At 39.7% G+C, this 22,159-nt stretch overlaps 1 protein-coding gene across 8 annotated transcripts in view; it reads right to left on the reverse strand.

Moving 5' to 3' along the window:
• Window positions 1-22,159, reverse strand: part of TXNDC11 (thioredoxin domain containing 11) — a 64,155-nt gene that overhangs the window by 36,436 nt on the left and 5,560 nt on the right. For 4 of the 8 annotated variants that reach the window (XM_077906650.1, XM_077906652.1, XM_077906651.1 and 1 more), the window contains 3 exons: window positions 20,456-20,672; window positions 15,936-16,033; window positions 12,131-12,260 (listed from right to left, as the gene is read on the reverse strand). In XM_077906650.1, the coding sequence (XP_077762776.1) occupies window positions 12,131-12,260; window positions 15,936-16,033; window positions 20,456-20,672 (445 nt within the window). Of the gene's footprint in view, window positions 1-4,037; window positions 4,081-12,130; window positions 12,261-15,935; window positions 16,034-18,816; window positions 19,176-20,455; window positions 20,673-22,159 lie in introns of those variants that run through there. The other 4 variants (XM_077906654.1, XM_077906655.1, XM_077906653.1 and 1 more) reach the window with 4 other exon arrangements.

The raw sequence follows: 22,159 nt of genomic DNA on the forward strand, positions 1-22,159 counted from the left end.
GTTTAGCATCTCCCAAGTAAGCTGTATCAATGATTTCTTTGTAATCTTTCTCAGATTTCTTCCTCAATCACTTCCTCTCATTTCCTCCAAACATGCCTTCATGCTTAGGGAAATCATGTTAAATGCAATTGACTCCGCTTGTGTGCAAGGTCATTCTTCCAAGGACTCTTTCTTCACCTGCCAGCCCCACGAGAACCTGGCCCTGTACAAGGATAACCCTCCTCTCTGCTCAGGCCAGTCTGCGGAGGGCCCATCTCTTACCTTCTTGCTCCTCTACTCCCACAAATTTATTTCCACCTGCTCATTCCATTTCTCTAACCTTTAACACAGAACACCTCTCAATTATGCCAAACCAATTAACTGCCCCTACCAGGGGAATAATTGTTTCCTACTCTGAAGGCCCTGTGGCAAAAATTCTGTCTGGTGATGCCCTGTGATAATCGTATCTGTCCTAAAAGACAAACTGTGAGATCTCAGGTGGACCATTCAATGGGAAGCCTCAGACAACTCTGGCAAGTTGGGGACAACTCCTCACAAGGTTCTTGAGAAAAATGAGCTTGATAAAGCACTAGGCAAATGTAAAGTCTCCTTTCTGGCCCTAAAGCATGCTCTTAATAAGTAACTGGAGCTGATCACTGAACAAAATCAGATCCCAAAGATACAGTAGAAATTTAATGTTAGTAAAATTTTAAATCAGTACGTTGTAAAAAAAAAGGAAATTTCTGATCTGTAGTGGAACACACTCCTTGAAATCTAAATCACTTGCTTAAGATTCAATTTTAAATAAATCAACTGGCTTTTAGAAACCGAGAGTCAGAATGTTTAATCCTAACATCTTAAAAAAAAAAAACCAGCAAACAATTTCTCAAACAACTGAAGAAATCAGAAAGCAGCATTATTGAAAACAGGATTTTCTTTTGCTAAACTCCTTCAAGATGTTTTTTAACAAGCCAACCCAGAACTGACTTCAAACAGAATTACAGTGTTTGAGTTCTTAACAAGGCTGTGATAGTATGATATGCCTTTCTACCGAAAACAAAGGAAGACAAAATCTTTAGAAATTCTAGTCACTTAGTTAACACTGGGCACAAAAGATAACAAAAATGGAAACTAACAGAAAGAAAACAGACCCCTTTAAATTTCTTTAAATTCTGATCAATCTTCCAAACCAAAATCAAATGGAATAAGTTCATCCTACCTATTAATAAATGTTTTGTGGCTAAAATACTTTGTGCAGCTGAAAATTAAATGAGATAAATTTCAGCCCTCTTCTCATTCATGTTCACAGGAGTAGCATACAGCCCACAAGCATGCATGTATCACATGTGGTACAAATACTTGTGTTCATGTATACACATACATGCATGTACACGCAGTAATGGAAGGAAAATCTGAATTCTGAGTCTTCAAGGAAAACCCAAATTCAACCTTTAAAAATGAGTAACGGGGCAGCCCCGGTGGCTCAGCAGTTTAGTGCCGCCTTCAGCCCAGGGTGTGGTCCTGGAGACCGGGGATGGAGTCTCACGTCAGGCTCCCTACATGGAATGGAGCCTGCTTCTCCCTCTGCCTGTGTCTCTGCCTCTCTCTGTGTGTCTCTCAGGAATAAATAAATAAAATCTTTAAAAAAATAAAAAATAAAAATAAATAAAAAATAAAAATAAATAAAAATAAATAAAAAAATAAAATAAAATAAAATAAAATAAAATAAAATAAAATAAAATAAAATAAAATAAAATAAGTAATGGTTGGACCATTTGCAAAGGTCCTCTGTGGACACCTCTACAGAGTAAGGGTTTATTCTTGCTGATGGTATCATGGCTGCAGTTTTCCAAGGGGTTATGTAGTTTGTTTTTGTTTTTTGTGGTTTTTTTTAAAGATTTTATTTATTTATTAATGAGAGATACAGAGAGAGAGGCAGAGAGAGAGAAGCAGGCTCCATGCAGGGAGCCTGACATGGGACTCAATCCCAGGTTTCCAGGATTATGCCTTGGGCTGAAGGCAGGCGCCAAACTGCTGAGCCACCCAGGCATCCCGGGGTTATGTAGTTTGGATGAAGGAGCCTTATCTCCAAAAGAACTGGCACTGAAATTTTCAAGCAGTTTGACCAAAGCAATTCCATAAACAATACAAAGCAAACAATCCCATAAGCAAAATGATTTTAACTTTTCATTGCCAAAGCAATGAAGATCATAAGAAGACTCAAAAACTATGGGGATGATACAAGGCTACAGAAACAGTAAAAAAAAGACCAGCCATCGAGAACACAAGGAACAGGCAAAGTCTACTTCAAGTGTTATTTTTCAAATATTCATGCTATCGTTAACAGTCTGTATTAAATTTTGAAAATTGGCATGTTTGAGACTGAAACTTTCCAAAAAAAGGAAATAAAGGTGATAGTTATCAGTTTATTTCTACTGCAAATTATCACTTAAAAGTAATTATGGGGATCCCTGGGTGGCGCAGCGGTTTGGCGCCTGCCTTTGGCCCAGGGCGTGATCCTGGAGACCCGGGATCGAATCCCACATCAGGCTCCCAGTGCATGGAGCCTGCTTCTCTCTCTCTCTCTCTCTCTCTGTGACTATCATAAATAAAAAAAAATTAAAAAAAAAAAAAGGTAATTAAACTGGCTCTCATGACGCCTTAAGTAACAAATATCACAACCACGCCCCTGGAGTTTCAGTGTCTCCCCAAGAGCTGTGTACGAGAAATGGTTACATATTTCAGAGTTTCCTCCACAATCCGTTCTTAAATCTGGAAAAAGGGGGTTTGGGGAACAAAACACTTGCATATTCACACAAAAGGACCTTAGGAGGCCCGGGCCCCTAGTTTGGTCAGTTGCAAATAAAGGCAGGGGCCAACACAAGGCAGAAACTCTGTCCAGCCCTCGCACACTTGTAAGGCTCTTTCAGATGAGCCAGCCGAGCATGTAAGGCCGAAGACGGGGGTGCAAGCCCTGCCGGGACACAGGCAGTCCCTCCTCACTTGGATGCTTACCAACGTGTGAAAATCTTCCAATCCTAGGTTCCAACCCCAAGGACCACTGATCCAGGCCCGTATGCTTTTTTTTTTTTTTTTTTTTTTTTTTTCAGGCCCGGATGCTTAACTGGCCATCAGGAGAGGGGTCAGGAGCTCAACTGCCCGTGGGGCTCCTCCTTCAGGCGTGCGACTAAGTAAGAAGTTGCATCAGGACACATATAGGAGGAAGACACCTCTGTGACCCCCTCTCCTCTTCTCTGTGATCACTCTCCCCTCTGCTCTGGCTCCACCAGTCCTGATGCTGCCTTACGTCCCCTGACTTACTGTTCCTACCTCCCAGAGCCCTTCCTTCAAATTTCCTCAGGGTTGGGTCACACCCAGGCTTCGTGGGAAATTTCTGCTCCCACGTCCTTGCCTCCGAGAGGTCCTCCCTGTCTTCTACCCCCCTGCCCTCATGTCTGCCACATCACCCTTCATTTTCCTTTGGGCACTTGTCTGAAATGACCTTGTACGTGCATTTCCTAGAGCTGCCAAAACCAATTACACAAACTTGGTGACAGTTCTAGAGGCTAGAAGTCCAAGATCAGGGTGGCAGCAGGACTGTGCTCTCTGGGGGCTCCGAGAAATCCTTCTTGCCTCTTTCCTAGCTTTGGATGGCCCCAGACATTCCCTGCCTTGTGGCTGTATGTGTCTGCCTTTGTCTTCATGTGGCCTTCTCGCCTGTGTCTCTGTGTCCTCTCCTTCTCTTACAAAGACACCAGGGTGCCAGGGTGGCTCAGTCAAGTGGCCACTTTCAGAAGCTCAGGTCACGATCCCAAGATCCTGAAGATCCAGTCCCAGGTGGGGCTTCTCTACTCAGTGGGGAGCCTGCTGGGTTTAGGACCCAGCCTAAGTCCAGGATGATTATCATGTCAAGATCCTTAACGAACGACACCTATAAAGACCCCATTTCCAAATAAGGCAAATTCTGAGGTTCTGGGTAAATATGAATTTGGGGAGGACACTATTCAAGTCCCTGTACCTTGTTTGTGTCCCTGTTTATTGTTTATCTCTGTGTTTACCTCCATGAAACAGAGGGTCTCTCTTGTTCATCACTACATATCCACCTCAGACAGTACCTGGCAAGGAGCGGGCACAAAATAAACATTTGTTAACGAGAGAAAGAATAGAGTTAAAAAGATAAAGGAGACGAGACTCCTCCATTAAGTTTACAATTTAGCAAGAATAAAATATGAGTACCAGATTACAACTTGACCCAGTTTGCATGCTTTTAATTCCATTCCATGGAGCGCAGTGTATTCAGCACCTGCTATAATGAGGAAGTTGGAAATAGGCTATTTATAGGAGGCCAGCAAATCCACGGCAGCTTAAAAAATTTCTTTGCTAAGTGAATACCATTTGCAGTGCAGCATAAATTTCAGCAGATGGTGTCCACACCCTCTAGTGGCCATATGAATAGTAACCTCTGTGTTTCTACTCCATGGCAATTGAAATCTTTCTGTACTAACGCTAACTTAGAAAATTTTAAACTTTAATTCACAGTGCTACTAAACTTTGAATTGACAGAGGCAGTATCTACTTATGCGCTCAACGTCAGAGTAGATTTTTACTAACAAGCAGAAGGATAACAGCAGGTACAGGCATTCTGCTAGGTTTTTCTCCAAAAGACTCAGGTTTTCTATCACCTGGCAATTTTCATAACACCCTGCTTTCCCCTCCAAAAGATTCCTAAGATTCTTCCCAATCCCACTGAAATTTAAAATGTGGTTTGCCAAAACTGCTAAGGATAAATGAATGGATGTATGCTAAATCACTGATCTTAACTGGATAAATTATAGAAAATTCATGAAAAGAATTAGAAACTATTTTAGCTGCAAATACAAACTAAGCATTCTAAAGAACACTGTTGGCGTTTCGTGGGTAGATTACAAAGCACAAATCAGATGATTCTGTCAAGTGCTTTAAAAAATAAAAAACATTGATGTAGAAGCTACTGATACCTAAATCAAATAATGTCTAAAAACTACTAAAATTAGAAGAGCCATACATAGAAACAGTGACTTTGCCAGTGACATTACCATTACTGAATCCTAGTCCCTGTCCACTCGACATTCCAAAATAAAAATGACCCTGGCATATGTTTGTCTATGTTGACAACTAATAAACTACACTTTCCTGTCTGTATCTTAAGTAGGCAGGGAGAACCCTCAAGGAAGAGGGATTCTACAGCTGGAGGGAATGAAGGACATAGAATTTCTTAACATGATTTGCAACGAGAGGACTTCACGGTCATCTTCTCCATCTGCAGTATCCACTGGCAGGTTTACAGCTTTTAGCTGCATTCATTATTTATAAGGCAGGTATGATTGTATCTATTTATACATTCTGACGGAATCTCTACACCCAACATGGGGTTTACATGATCATACTCCTGAGATCAAGAGTTGCATGTTTTGGGCAGCCTGGGTGGCTCAGCGGTTTAGTGCCGCCTTCAGCCCAGGGTGTGATCCTGGAGACCCAGAATCGAGTCCTACATCGGGTTCCCTCCGTGGAGCCTGCTTCTTCCTCTGCCTGTGTCTCTGCTTCTCTCTCTCTCTCTCTCTCTCTCTCTGTGTGTGTGTGTGTGTGTGTCTCTTGAATGAATGAATGAATGAATAAATAAATAAATAAATACATACATACATACATATCTTAAAAAAAAAAAGAGTTGCATGTTTTACTGACTGAGCCAACCAGGTGCCCTAAATCCCGGGTATGATTTTAGTGCATATCTGAGAAGAAAAACTGAGACCCTACCCTGCCTCAATATTGTAATTATCATACACAGAACACCCAATCAATAACAGGAAATGGTGATCTCCCATAATGGTGGTGAGGCATCTATTTCTCTCTGTGGTTCTGGTATGTTTTATGTGCATGTGAATGTGTGTATGTATATAATTTTTAAGCTATTTTATAAGTTACCACAAGTTTTGAATAACTGGTCTTCTTATGTTGAATCTTTTATTAAGTTGTAACACTCCCTTTTTAATCTCTACTAACTCTTTTTTTGGCATAAAATTAGTATAGATATTTTAGCTTTATTTGGGGATATTTGCTTAATATCTCTTTTGTATTCTTTTACTTTCAACCTTTTAACAGCTTATATGTTAGGTGTGTGTCTCTTTGGAAACAGCATAAGGCTAGATTTATTCCCCAAGCTGAATATCCTTCTCTTTTTTTTGAAAGGAAGTCAGTTCAATCAGTTATGTCTGCTGATATTTGGATTTGTTTCTACTATCTTATTTTGTATTTTCTCATTGGCTCACTTTTCTAAGCTATTTTTTTTAAGATTTTATTTATTCATGAGAGAGAGAGAGAGAGAGAGAGAGGCAGAGACACAGGCAGAGGGAGAAGCAGGCTCCATTCAAGAACCCGAGGTGGGACTCGATCTCAGGATTCCGGGATCACGCCCTGAGCCAAAGGCAGATAGATGCTCAACCACTGAGCCACCCAGGCATCCCCTAAGCTTTTTTTTTTTTTATTGACTGGGTAACAACATACAGAATCATCATATGCTTATCAAAGCTAAGAAATGAACCTTGGCATAATACTAGTAATTAGACTACATTTACTCAGATTTCTCTAGTTCTTCAACTGATCTTGTTTCAGGATCAAATCCAGGATCCCACAGTATGCTTAGTTGTCATGTCTCCTTGGTCTCCTCTACCTGATCATTTTATCTTTCATGACTTTCACATATTTAGAAGGTACTGGTGGATACGTATGTAGAATATCCTTTTATTTGTGTTTGTCAGATGTGTTCTCATGATTAGATCAGTATTATGCATTATTGGGAAGGATGCTACAAAAGTGATGTACTCTTCTCAATGCACGGAGTCAGGAGGTATAGGATATTGATACTCGTGACTTATGATGCTAATTTTGATCATTTGGTTAAAGAGGTGTATGCCAGTGTTTCCACTGTAGACTTAATAAAGTCTGTGTGATTAATAAATATTTGGAGGAAGATACTTTGAGAATCTGAAAATATCTTGTGTCTGTTTAAATTTGTATCAATACTTTTAGTATCCACAGGTGAATCCTGCCTGCATCAATTATTATTCTGCTGTTCCAATGGTGATTTTCTATTCTCATTTATCAATTATAATTCTTCTATAAGGAAAAAAAAAAAACACAGGAAATGATGAAACTCTGCTGCTTTAACAGCAGGTCAACACCCATGGCCCCATCCTCAATCACTATTTATTCTTAAAAACCATTCCTAAAAATGAAGGGGAAAAAAATCACAGTCAAATTAAGAAGCCAAACCTTCAAAATTTGTCTATCCTGAAGGAGAAAGGCTGAAAAATGACATAAAATAGTTAAATATCCAAAGTTTTAACTCCTAGATCCACAGTGACATTTCAACTCCAAGACCTTGAAACATTGCTTTGGATCAAGGAAGAATGTGGGAGCCAGAAGCCCTGGTCCCCCAATTTTACCACCTTCTGAATCTGTTCAGAAGGACCTATCATTTCTATCTCACATGGCTATTAGGAAGATGGGAAGCAAAAGCACGTGAAAACCAGAGGACACTATACCAGGGCATAGTTTGCACATTCTTTGTTGGCTAATAATGAGTAAAGTATTTTGAAATTTACAGAAACAAATGTTCATAATATTCACCCTTCAATATCTTTCTGTGATGTTCAATAAATCAAAGGCAAATTTATTTTCCTAAAAATTGCACCCGGACTCAGTGTCATATTCTACACACAGATAACTAGGGTTAATGACAAGCAAACGGATTTTGGCAGGTTTGAGACATCAAAGTCAAAGGCAATGCTCTCCACTGGTTAAAAACTTCTACTGTTGGGCAGCCCCAGTGGTGCAGCAGTTTAGCGATGCCTGCAGCCTGGGTGTGATCCTGGAGTCCCAGGATCGAGTCCCACATCGGGCTCCCTGCATGGAGCCTGCTTCTCCCTCTGCCTGTGTCTCTGCCTCTCTCTCTTTCTCTGTGTCTCTCATGAATAAATAAATAAAATCTTTAAAAAAAAAAAAAAAAACTTCTACTGTTTTAGGTAATTTAATATCAAATCATCTGAAAGAGGCTTTTGGAAGGATTCATATGTAGGGCTTAGAAAAATTCAAACCAAGATACAATTAGAGCATTTCCCTTTCTAACAGCAACATAAGCATATACATATATGGTCAGGATATACATAATGAAATAATAGTGGATGTTAAAAGTTGTTAATTTCAGAATACCATCACTTCCCAAGTAATAAACACTAATGGCACAATTTTATGATGGTCCAAACTGCTCACAAATATCTGGATTAGAAACAAATGAACTTCTAATTAATCAATATAATTTTTTTTTTAATGAGAGGACAATTATCAAATGCATTCCTACAAGATGTCACAAACACACCTAGAGACATAAGCAAAAAGCACTGCTATTCTAACAGACCTCAGAAGTGCCACAAAAACATTAAATAATTATCTTATCCTAATTCTGGTATAGCTAAACACACTTGATACTGAAATGCCTCCTTATAAAAAATATAAATTAGAAGATAAGGCTCTTGATTAAAAGTAGTATTTTTCAGAGACGCCTGGGTGGCTCAGTGGTCGAGCGTCTGCCTTCAGATCAGGACGTAATCCCAGGTTCAGGGATTGAGTCCCGCATCAGGCTCCTGTATGGAGCCTGCTTCTCCTCCCTCTATCTGTGGCTCTGCCTCTGTGTCTCTCATGAATAAATAAATAAAATCTTTTTTTAAAAAAAGTATTTTTCATAGTAAAAGTTCTTTAAATGAGCAAGATCCTTAACATATTTAGGAAGCACATTTTGGGGGAAGGGGCAGTAACAGTTTGAGTATAAGGCTGAACATCAGGGACAGCTCTACTCATGACAATACTAAGCATTCCTGTCTCTACCCCACAGATAACGCTCCAGAATTTTCCAGTCAAGGCACAGCTGAATTTTCATATTGTCTCTGCCTCTGTGGTAAGCAGATAAGCTTGCAACAATTAGACTTTGGCATTCTGCATGCTACATGAAAAAAAGATGCTTGGACTAGTACCTGCAAAGCATCATCCTAAGGCCTTAGTTGGGAAAACAGTAATTTACAACAGAGGTTCTCAACTGAGGCAATTATGTCCCCCTAGGGGACATTAGGCAATGCCTGGCTATTTTTGGTCGTCACAGCTAAGGGGGGAAGGGAGCACTATCAGTATCCAGCAGGTGAAAGCCAAGAATACTGCTCTGCAAAGCATGGGACAGCTCCCACCCCCCACAGAACTACCTGATTCCAAATGTCAATAATGCTGAGATTGGGAAACCTTAATTCAGAGGAAATGTCCAGAAGCATACTGTGCTCTAGAGTGGAGCCTCCTAAAATTCCTTTACTTCTCATCTTTATTCAACTCTGGAAGCCAAGGCGGTGGTTTCATTTTTTCATTTCTAGATCTAGAATTTTGCCGTTATGTTATCTCACAAAGGGTGTGCATGAAACTGAGACCACTTCTAGGCAGAGTTAGTATGTCTCACAAGATAAATGGTTTCACAAGTGCCATGCTGGGCTTGACTCCTGAGTTCTTTCACCATTAATCAAATATGTCTCTTGCCAACCAATTTCATCTTAGTGAAAAGAAGCCTAGTGAAAGATGATACTAACATGATAAAAGCTATCTACCACTTCAGAAGGAAGCATTCTAAAGGCCAACAGAGGCCATATAAGGTCCCATCTTCGCAACACCTTCTTGGTCCTATTTTAAAGGCAGTCTAATCACTGTTGTACATCATTCTAACCCAGTGCGCCACCAAACCACAACCTTGAGTAATGTCTCCAGCACATCAGAGAGTCTGATGTGAACTCAGTGTGAAACTTAGAACATCATCTCTGAAAGCACTGCTGACAAGCAGAGTCAGAGAACACGGAGGCTAAGGTAAGGAACCTGCCTTGCTGCCCCATCATACAGGGGAACTTGCCTCTCTCCTACAGGTCCAATCACAGAGATGCTACAGAGGCAATGAACAACACAAAATCAGAAAAGAGCTCTGATACAGATGTTCAAAGGCATTGTCTCAAAAAATCTTTCCCAACCAATAACTGATGAACCTTTTTCTGCCTGCCTCTTTCTAACCTTTAAATTTCACCAAAGCCAAAACAGTCAGGAGGGATTGTGTGAGTCAATCCCCTTACTTCAGAGATGAGAAATCTCTGTCAAACTCAGAAGTCAGAGATTTGCTAATGTCAGAGCTAAAACTCAGGCCTCTAGAACCCTACCTGAGGTCTACACCTGATCACGTAACCCCTGCTAAGACGTAGTTCAAAGCTCTTGGGATACAAATCTCCAACAGGGCTGAAAATAATAATTAAGTTGCCTCTTGGTGCTCTTGTTACAAAGCTAAATGATCTCAATTTTTTCTATACTTTCCTTTGAAAGGGTAAACAAATATCATATACTATTTATTGATGTATCATACATGTATTTATTGATGTATCATGTATCAATGGCTTCTCTGCCATTTCTTCCTTTACTTTTAGAAGAAACTGAGTGAAAATGTAAAGAAAAAACAAAGTTTCAAGCAAAATTAGGCACAGTGTTCCACAGAAGTCTCTACAGAGCATACCTGAAAGAAGACCTCTTTGTCCCTGCAGGTCATTTTTTATCATCTTCATTACAAAACAAACAAAACATTTCTTATGTAAGTAGGGAGTTCCAGCAAGCTTTATGCATGTCGAGTTCCCTCTATAGCGCTAAATATCCAAGATATTCCCATGATGTTATTTCTATGGGTAAGTTTTCATTTACTGGGATCCAAGTAGGCATTTCATGTCTCAATTATTTAATCTCTGTTTACAGGCATGGAGACTTAAAGAGCTTAAGTAGCCCGTAGGCCACAAAGTGGTCAGAGCTCAGTGCCTAAGTCCTGCTTCTTTACCATTTCGCTGTACTGCCTCCATGACTCTATCATCTATTACAAATCTACATGAAAACCCACTTATCACACAATTACTGCACCTAAGAGTTAAATACCCAGTTTCAGACCTCTGATGCCTGGCAGGTGAGTGACCCACCCCAAGTCACAGAACTAGTTAGTGCTGCCAAAAGGACCAAGCCCAGGCACCCAGGGTGGTTCCCACCCACCAACTTGTCCCAGCAGAACAAGAGACACGTCCACGAAGGGCACAGAAGTCTATACTGTCTCCACCTAAGAGTAAGAACACATTCACTCTAATGCACATCCGAGAACTCAGAAGCAGAATAACTATAGATATTAACACTTCTACTTAGAGAATCTACACATAGTTAATACATAAACAGTGCTTCTAACATGACTGAAAAGCTGTAAATGATATCCCAGTGAAAGAAATTCATGTCCAATGTGCATAAAATCTCTCCAACGCAAAAGGTAAAATCTAACCCAGTCATAATTACTAAGTCTGGATTCACAGGGCTTCTCTTCAGATACCTACTGTCCTGTATCTAAGTAGCATTTTTACTTGCTGTACCCAAGTAGGATTTATACTTGCTCCAATCAACTTTTTTGTGGAACTATTCTTATAATTCATTTAGATTACTTTCAGCTTTATACTGGCTTTTCAAAAATAAGCAGTCCTGAACACAAACTGAAGATCCTATAAATATAATTTATCAGGGGATGAAGCTGGCGATGTGAAAGCAGCAGAGAAGCCATGTTAGGAAACTTTGTTAAGACCTTGAAAGCGTTATGCACTTTATAAAATAGAAAGGCACGTATTCCCAGTTTCTTTAAAAGCTAAACTACAGCTGATAAGTAAAACCAGGTATTCCATAGTAACATGCCATAAAGTATCAAATAAAATGTTTAGAGATTTGCAGATGCACAGAAATCTTAAGTTAATTTTTACATGCTGAGTTCATTGTAAGAGAAACTAAAAGTCTGCTGGAAATTCCCAAACAAAAAATTCACTAAGTTTTACAAGTATTCTATTCTCTTAAAACTCACTTGGCCAAACCATCCCTACAATTGTGTATCTCAAAAAGCATTTAATTGGGGCTTATCTATAATGTGGTCTTTTCATTGCTGCAAATCAGGAGGTATAAAAACCCTTCTAATATAAACAATCCAACACAACCCGGTGAAACCTTGGGGATGGGAGGAGATATGAAAGACAGGTACCTCGTAGTTTGAGAGAAAATCTAGTAATTCTGATTGAGATGGGATGTAGAGAAGTGGTTTCATCACCCGGCGGACAAACTTCTCAATGTAAACAGCACTCATGGGGCCTTTGTATTCGATTGGTCCAAAACTAGTACCAAAAAAATAAAAATAAAAAAATAAAAATAATACACCATGCATTAAACCTGTAACGTATAACTGAAATCATCAACACCACAAAATGATCCTGACTGCTTCATAGGTAAGTAGCCTTCTGTGTCCTGGGAGGTGAATAGAGGGCCAATTTAGAATAAGCATTTCGTGTACAAGCAGCCACTACTTTTCTATGAGCTTAATTCAACTACAAACTGAATTTCCACCAAAGAACATTCATGCTAGCCTCTGGGGAAAAAAAATTCTCATATTTCTTTAAAAAGCAAAATCAAACAGAAAGGTGATCCTGGAAACTGACTAAATGCTAGAGGATTTCAGGATCTTAACTATACATAATTTAACGTAGGAAGGACAGACTTTCCTTTTACACATCACTCTGAAATAAAAAACAAGCTGACCAACTGATGCTTGGCCTACTAAAATGTACTTATTATGTATTCCCATAGGCACTCACACAAAGTATCACTAAATAATCTGAAACCTATTCAAAGCTTTACTGCAACAAAAAAACAAAAAAACAAAACAAAAAAAAAAGATTATGTAAAGGGACAAAGTTAGGAACCTGTAAAAATGATCTTATTTTCCCTGCCAGTTGCACTTAGGGATGCAGAGGAAATTGATTTAGTATTGGTAAGAAATAATACCAACATTCACTTATCCTCCTAAGCTAATCAGAATCCTCACATGGCTTTCTACAATCTTGCACAATGCAAACATTGCTTAAATATAACTGAATGGTATGTGGCAGGGTAGGGGAGCAAGGTGAAATTCAGTAACTCCAAAATCATTCTTTTGTCTAAATAGAAATTGACATTAAGCTTGCTGTTAATAGCAACAATAAAAAGAGCACAGTAAAGAGTTACATAAATGCTGTGATCCCAACACTATGTGTTATATAAATGAACACACACACATATAATGGGATGAGATAAACACAATTCTTCAGGGTGTACTGAAACCATGATGTCAGACAAAAGAATGTTAGTAATGAAAAAAGTAAAAATAGCATTCTACATGCACAGCTCAAAGAGTCAACAATTCTATCAATTCAAGACTTCTCTAAGTTTAAAAATAACCACCACCACCAACTCCATCAGCCATTAAACAACTTTTAATTCAAAGGAAGAAATCAAAAAATCATTTGATAACATATTTTGTTCAACAAAAAGGAACCAACGAATCTGGAAATGTCATCTGCTCAGGCAAACAGGCTCCTGGAGTGTCATTATAAGGATCCCAGTGACTTGTAAAAGCTGAAAAGATCTCAGAATGCAGGGTGTAGAACACATTTTACCAACACACCACAGTCATGAGACAGGACACGCTGATCCAGGGCCTCTGAGTCTTGTACAGAAAGTTATAAGAAACTACTCCCTGCTTCAGAATTTTTTATAAACTTTCTTAGTGAGTGGTATCAATACATGCAAAAAAAAAAAAGGAATCTACTTAAAAGCAAAACAGAAGTCTATTAATTTCTCTAAGGAGCCACTAGTAGATAAGCCATTACAAACACAGCAACAACAAAAACACACAACAGCAATGGTCTGTCTGCCTGGCGATGAAGCTGAGGGGACCACCTTTGCAAGCACTATTAACCAAGAGAACCTCAACACTACTGAATGGTCCCAAGAGAGCTTAGTTGAAGAAACACATTCATTCACATGTGTTATGTACAACAGAGAGGACCTGAAGATTCTTAAATAGGATATGAAAAGGCTATCTTAGCCCTTAACAGGTAAATATGAGGGGCAAGCACTTCAGGGAGAGAACTAACCTCAAATTCTTTATTGGTAAAATGAGAAGGTTAGACTAGAGGTTGCTAAAGTTCCTTGCCTGCCCTTCCAATCTTTCTAAAATCTAAGAAAACAAGCAGTATAAGACAATATACTGCACAGCCATATAACCCAAAAAGATATTCTGCACTCAATTCAAGGGAACTTTCCTGATTTTAATATCATGTCAAAGTTAAGCCGACCTCTGGGTAGGTAGCTGGCCTGGTGACGTATAATTGTAGTTACAAGGCCTATATGCCTCACTAGGTACCTGTGCCCTATTTCCTAACTCCAAATATTGTCTATTTAAAAAAAAAAAAAAAAAGAGAAATGCAGGGACCTTCACAGGGCAAGCTTATTTATCCTATTACAGCGCACAGATGCTTTAGCATCTTCAAATGTAACACTTTACACTGGGAAGTATTCTTGTATCTGCAAGAAATTCTGAAGGTGGGCATAGGGAAAGAACATACATTTTTGCTCAAATATTATTTAACAGGTCCTGAGAAACAATACTACATGCCACAAAATATTTTATGTTAGAAACATGAGGTGTGATGGAACGTGACAAATAATCCACAAATGACGGTTTGATGTTTCTTATAAATCCCCATTGACTAAAGCTTAGGAGTTTTAGAGGGAGGGGGAAAAAGAAAGCATAAAAAGTTAAGCTCTTACTAATGAAACATCCTTTTCCCACTTTACCTTCATTAATAAACTTCAACCCAATTACATTAGACAAAGTAAGAATCCAAAGTCTTCAAAATTCTTCAAGTCCGATTTTAGGTATTACTTAACACTCACGACAAGGTTTGGGCAGTATTCCAAATCAAACACCAATATTTCTGCAGCATAATAAACTGGCTCCAAATAAATAAATAAACTGGCTCCTTACATGGGATAAAGACTAAAGGCAGCCTCTTGTTACTTCAGGCTAGACATTTGGGGACAATGGATTTGGGAACAAAATTTATGAAAACCTCTCAAGGTTTTCAAAGTTCTTTGAATTTCAGGATATGGGAACAGGACTGTGGACTAGAAGTAACTTTCTTCTCAGATGAAAAGGTGCTAAGATTTCCTCCTATGTATGTTGCCAGGTAACAGAATAAGGATCTTTGTGTATTTTTATACAATAAAATACTCTAGAATTCCTGAAATGTACACCTACACAATGAACAGCTGGCATGATCAAAACAATGCCATAGACAATGTGATGGTATGAAAACATGTTCACACAAGCAAGAAGCAGCACTTTAGGAAATACTACTACCACATGATCCCTTTTTTAATTAAAAAAATAAAGAGATACTGGCTATGTATAGTCAGAGGATATAAATCAAAATACATAATGAGGAACGCGCCTGGGTGGCTCAGCAGTTGAGCGCCTGCCTTCAGCCCAGGGTGTAATCCTGGAGTTGCAAGATCAAGTCCCAATCGGGCTCCCTGTATGGAGCCTGCTTCTCTCTCTGTCTCTCTTGTGAATAAATAAAATCTTTAAGAAAAGAAACAAAAAACATATAATGAGGGACACCCAGGTGGCCCAGTGGTTGAGCATCTGCCTTGGGCTCAGGTCATGATTCCAGGGTCCTAGGATCAAGTCCCGCATCCAGCTCCCCACAGGGAGCCTGCTTCTCCCTCTGCCTGTGTCTCTGCTTCTCTCTGTCTCTCATAAATAAATAAATAGAATCCTTTAAAACAACAACAACAACAAAACCCACATAATGATTATGTATGGCTGATAAAACATCCAGATTCATTTATTTACTTTTGCTTAACTGTATTTTCTCAATTTCTTACAATGAATATCTAATACTTTTAAAAAGAAAAATAATTCACTTTAGTACTTAACTGGAATTAGAAAACTAGTTCAAAGTTCTTACCTCCGATGATACAGATATATCACAGGGAAATAAAAGAAGTGTTTCTGTTTTCTGCATTTCCCCTGGTTCCACCAACAGTTAATTGCCACAAACAACACCTGCAGAGCCAAAAAAGGTTTCAAATGACAATGAATAACAACTGAAAAATTACCAAGATTTTAAAGATAAAATTATAGAAATGAAACTATTCCTCTCCGAAACAGAAAGTGAGAAAAAAGTTATTTCCAGTATTCAAAGAGGGTCATCATCTACCACTGCAATTAAAAAATGATTCTCATCTGTAGTGTCTAGCTAGGATTCTAGTATTTTATTATTATTTTACAGTCTAGTTCAAGAGGGAAATGATTTACTTTGATTTCTAAAGCGAATGAGTACCACTGAGCTTTTACTAAGCATGACTACAATAAAACTCAATGGAAGGATAGGTCTTTTGATAGTCAAACTGACAACGGGAGAAGGGAAAAGAAAATGTTATCTGCAAATAAAACATCGCAAATGTCAAAGGACCATTTTTAACAACTATATTAAAAACTCATAAGAGTAAGACGGTTAAAGCTACACTCTAAAATGTAGTATTAAGCAGAAAAAATACAAATTAAATATAGATTTATAGGTAGATGTGAACATAAGGAGAAGTGTCCCTATATCTCCAATCTACTTTGAAATGTACCAAAAACAGGACGACGGGTTAACAGATTAGAGCAGAGTTTCCCAACTTTGGTACTACTCCTATTTTGGCCTTTCACTGTTATTGAGGCTTACTATATGTTTGTGTTGTGAGGAACAGTCCTACACACTGGATGTAGTGTTTAGCAGTATTCCTGGCCTCTACACACTACATGCCAGCAGCTTCCCCTCTCAAGCAGTGATCACCAGAAAGAGTTCCAAACGCTGCCAAAGGTCCCCTGGGGAGAAACTTCCTCTAGGTAAAAAAAAAAAAAAAAAAAAAAAAAACCACTGACTACAAGAATAATAAGAGGAATAAATACATGATAAAGAAAGCAAAATAAAATATTAGTAACAAAACTTAAGTGGCAGGCATATATAAAATCCCATCACCTTTTGCTATGTGAAGAAATTTTCATAATAATATTACAAAAATATGAAGACTACAAATGAAAAGTCACTTTCTGAGGCCTTCCTTATACTTTATAAACAGCAATATTGCTCAAAACTTAGTGGGAGCTCTTTAGAGCTCTTTTTTTTTTTTTTTTTTAATTTTTTTATTTATTTATGATAGTTCCAGAGAGAGAGAGAGGGAGGCAGAGACACAGGCAGAGGGAGAAGCAGGCTCCATGCACCAGGAGCCCGATGTGGGATTCGATCCCGGGTCTCCAGGATCGCGCCCTGGGCCAAAGGCAGGCGCCAAACCACTGCGCCACCCAGGGATCCCTAGAGCTCTTTTTAGAGTCCACTTATAAGAAAGGAAAACAACAGTATTTTTACTTCAGGTGACATCTCATTTTTTTACTCAAAAATAGGGCACATTCTACCATGTTTGCTAATTTTACTAAAGCAATGTGGCTCAAAAGATTTTTGCCTGTTTCTAAAAATAAGCAACCTCCTTCTCCCTAATAAGAACACAGAATTATAAGCTCTCAATTTGGAAGGAGCTGGAAAAAAAATTTGAAAAAAGCAGCACCCATTAGGTGTGGATGGCATTATAACCTACACCACTTATGTGATCTTTAGCCAACCACTCCAGTCTGAGATCCTGCTTCCAAGAACAGGGATGTTGGCACAAGCATACAGAGCTGTCATGAGACACAGCACAGGGCCTGGCATACCAGAAGGCCACTCTTATAATCACTTGGAAGGACACAGCTGCTTCAGTTGTTAACTGGCACCTGCTCTAAAACACAGCAGACTCCCTCCCCTTGATCCCCACACGTTCTCTTAAGTCAGACAATTTGGGGAATGCCCAGGGAATGAAGTGGTGACTTCTTTTATGCTAACATATCGCTTGCCTCCCAGTGCTCCATTAGAAATCCTGCTTCCGGGGGATCCCCGGGTGGCTCAGTGGTTTAGCGCCTGTCTTTGGCCCAGGGCATGATCCTGGAGTCCCGGGATCAAGTCCCACATCGGGCTCCCTGCATGGAGCCTGCTTCTTCCTCTGCCTGTGTCTTACCTCTCTCTTTCTCTCTGTCTCTCATGAATAAATAAATAAAATCTTTAAAAAAACAAAAAAAAACAAAAAGAAAAGAAAAAGAAATCCTGCTTCCTCCCTGTAAGTGTCTGCCAGTTTGGTTATTATTGGCCTTTTTATTTTTTTAAGTTAGCTCTACTGCCCAATGTGGAGCATGAACCCACGACCGTGAGATCAAGAGTCACATGCTTTACCAACTGAGCCAACCTGGTGCCCCTATTCTCAGCCATTTTTAAAGGGGGTGGGGGGTAAAGACAGCACAAGGAATTGATCGATTCTATGGGTCCAAAGTCAGAACACAAAATCACAACCCCCTTAGAACCAATATCATAGGCAGCAAAGAGTTCTAATGAAGAGCTAGATTTTTTTTTTTTTTTTTAAACTTTTATTTATTTATGATAGGCACACAGTGAGAGAGAGAGAGAGAGAGGCAGAGACACAGGCAGAGGGAGAAGCAGGCTCCATGCACCGGGAGCCCGACGTGGGATTCGATCCCGGGTCTCCAGGACCGCGCCCTGGGCCAAAGGCAGGCGCCAAACCGCTGCGCCACCCAGGGATCCCGAAGAGCTAGATTTAAACAGTACTTTGCACCACACTCAGGGATATATAATGGTTCAAAAGGCTTTACTAGGTTGGGCAGAAAGCTTCATCAGCATTTATAACATTGTTTCTAAGAAAAAAAACAACCCAGAGTTCCAAAGAAACTTCTGGAACTAGGCTGTCTGCATAAGTTACCTCACATCAGTGATTCTCGGCAGCAGCCTCTTAGAAATCTGCGGAACACTCTTTTTGCTTGTTGTGGTAACTGGGAAGCTACAGGGCATGTGGTGGGCCAGGGCTGCGGGAGATAGCCCACAATGCTCGAAACTGTTTTGCACAGGGAAGAGTTATCAGCAGCACCCCAGAGCAGTATGAAATGTCCTGTCGAAAAGGAAACTAGGGGGAAACCTGTCTGTTATCATTCAATCCCAGGACCTAATTCTATTTTATATGTGAATCCAAAGCATGGTTTTTGTATTCACCAAATTTCTTGAGAAGGAAATTCCTATGTAAATCCAAGGCAGAAAATATTTTGTTTGGCTCCAGCCTTTACCAAGAGCTGTTCACCATTTAAGAAAATTCAGGGGATCCCTGGGTGGCGCAGCGGTTTAGCGCCTGCTTTTGGCCCAGGGCGCAATCCTGGAGACCCGAGATCGAATCCCACGTCGGGCTCCCGGTGCATGGAGCCTGCTTCTCCCTCTGCCTATGTCTCTGCCTCTCTCTCTCTCTCTCTCTCACTGTGTGCCTATCATGAATAAATAAAAAAAAGAAAAAAGAAAATTCAAATAGCACGGGGCCTGGCTCTTACCGAGAGCAGTGTTCTCATGGTACCTGAGTCTCTAACACAATATACCTTTACCAGTCTGCATTTCTAACTGTCCACCCCCAGTAGTTCTACATAAAGGGACCAGGATTTATTGTGCCTGAGCATTTACATACTGAAACATACATGACCTGATTAGACACCACCTTTGGCTCAGCTACCTTTATGATATAATTAGTGTACTGGATTGATGCTTGCAATTACATGTGTAGAGGAGTTTTATCATCTATGAATCCCTTTTCAGGACAGTAAAAAGCACACCATAAAATATTTGTTTATAAAAGGCAACTAAGATCTACTGGGTTAAAAACCACAGCCATCCAGATGACTCATTTGCCCACATATTCATCCCTCTGGTCTAGCACAAAGGTAGTCTTCATTAAGTATTTGTTGCATATAGCTCTGGTCCAAATATTTTTAAAAGGTCAACCTGTTACACTGCAGTCATTACGTGTAAATCTATCTTACAGAAAATAACTAATGAGCAGAGTGCCTGGTTGGCTTAGTCTGACTCTTGATTTCAAATCAGGCCACAATCTCACAGTGGTAACATCCAGCCCTGTACTGGGCACTGCGCCAGGCATGGAGCCTACTTAACATTCTTTATCTAACCTTCCCTACCCACCTCAACCTGATGCTCCTGCACGTGTTCTCTCTCTTAAATAATGTGACTATTAAAAAAAAAAGAAAAAGAAAATAACTCATCAACAAATATCAAATGGATATTCAACTAGGCTTTTCAGCACTGAAAACAGCATAGCACCCTGAGATGAGCACTGACCTGCTTCACGAGGAAACACAGAATCTGTTTCCTCTCCTGCCTCTAACCAATGATGACCTTCACCATCAGAAACCTGTTTCTTTATAGAAGGCTTTACAATTTATAAACTAAGACTCCTGGCCTTCACCCTGGTTCAGTCAGCCAGCTGGGGTAAGGTGTCTCTCTGGAAACAAACAGCCCTGCACATAGGGCTGACAGTCATCGATGTGCAGGCCGAATGTCAGCATTACCTGGTCTGAAAGCTGACTCGCTGCTTGCTCAATCTCTGACCTGGCGGCGATGGACTGTCCACACCATGGAGCGTAGAAGAACAGCAGTACTACCTCTGAGTCCCGGCGAACGTGCTCTGCGTAGTCCAGCTGGCCCTGGAAGAGGTCAAGAACCGGAGACCTCGAGGAGAAAAAGCTGACAGGTGGCTTTGCTGGTATTATCACATCTTTTGCTCGACTAAAAAAGAGCAAACACAAAGAAGACTACTAAGTTTATCTTCTTTTAACAACAGCTTTATGTGGAGGGAGAATGAAGCTTGAAAGAGAAATCTCTTGAATAAGAAAATGGAGTTCCCAAAACATTGCTCTGGAGTAAAAAATATGCTGTGCTAAGGCAATATTTAGATGAGAAAATGCAAGACATGAATAATACATTGAAAAAGACTCTCTATCTCCCCGGGTGTGGGGTGGGAAGGCAGCAGAGAGCAGAAGAGAAGGATGTCTTTCAATAATCCATATTCTTGCCTCCCACACCGAAAACACTCCACCCTCATCTCTCTGCTGCCTGGCTCTCCAAGGAGCCACTGATTTCCAGGGCTTCAGAACAACCAGGGAGCTTGCTCAGACCTAAGGGGAAGGGAGCTCTCACAACCACCACTAGTAAGATTTCTACAGGAAATTCTTACTATTGACTCAACTCTGAGAAATCATTAAGTTTATTAGCTGGAGTTGGCCAATCCTTATCCAAGGCATTCAGGCAAAAGTAATAAATAAGGTAGATTTATTTCTCCAGGTATGTATGGGGAAGCCACCAAAATGGAGTTGGAGGCCAGAAGGGGGCACCAGCACCACTCTCTGTCAATTATAGGAAAAATGATTAATTACAGACTCCAACAGGAAAAGAATTACCACCCCCAACAGGAAAAGATGTAACTCCTACAAAATGAAGGACTACTCCAGCAATCAGCCAGTGAAAAACTGTCATCCCCCTAAACTCTTGCTTCTCTTCAATGGACTTTCTTTATAACAATCCCTCCCATTTTCCTCCTTCTCTATAAAATAATGTTCTACAATGTTGTTCTCCTTTGTCTATGGGGCTTGCCTACAGTTTGCCATAGTTTACACATCCTGGATTGCAATGTTACTATTCCTGAGTGAACCCATTCTTCTGGTAAAAATAACTTTTATTTTTGAGTTAACAATATCATGATCCAAAGGTTAGTAAAGATGAACAACAAAATAACAGGAAAACAGGAAAAAACAGTTTTTTTAACTGGAAAACAGGCTTCTTGAATACCTTAAGTTCCCAAAAGGGAGAGATCAAGAGAAGACAGAAAAAGAGTGAACAAGTGGTCTGAAGTCATACAGCTGCCACTATTTTTCCCATCAAGAAAAAATATCTTGGCTGAGGCTGCATCCCACCAGGTGAAAGGAGCTTAATGAACACCCTGAGCTGTTCACACATCTGCACTAACATGGCATAAAACCATTTTGGTGGTTTGGCCGAGAAACAATAGAATAAAAAGAGACCCTGGAAAATATTCAATTAACCCAAAAAGCAGAAAAGGGCCAAAGAACAAACTCTGAAGGTACAAATGGAAAATAGCCAGAAGATATAATTACACCCAACAATATCAATCATTACAGTAAATATAAAAGGACTAAGCCACCAAATTAAGAGGAAGAGAATGCTAGACTGGATAACAAAGCAAGACCTATCATATG

Source organism: Canis aureus, chromosome 8 (genome assembly GCF_053574225.1).
Source record: "Canis aureus isolate CA01 chromosome 8, VMU_Caureus_v.1.0, whole genome shotgun sequence".
Lineage (NCBI taxonomy): Eukaryota > Metazoa > Chordata > Mammalia > Carnivora > Canidae > Canis > Canis aureus.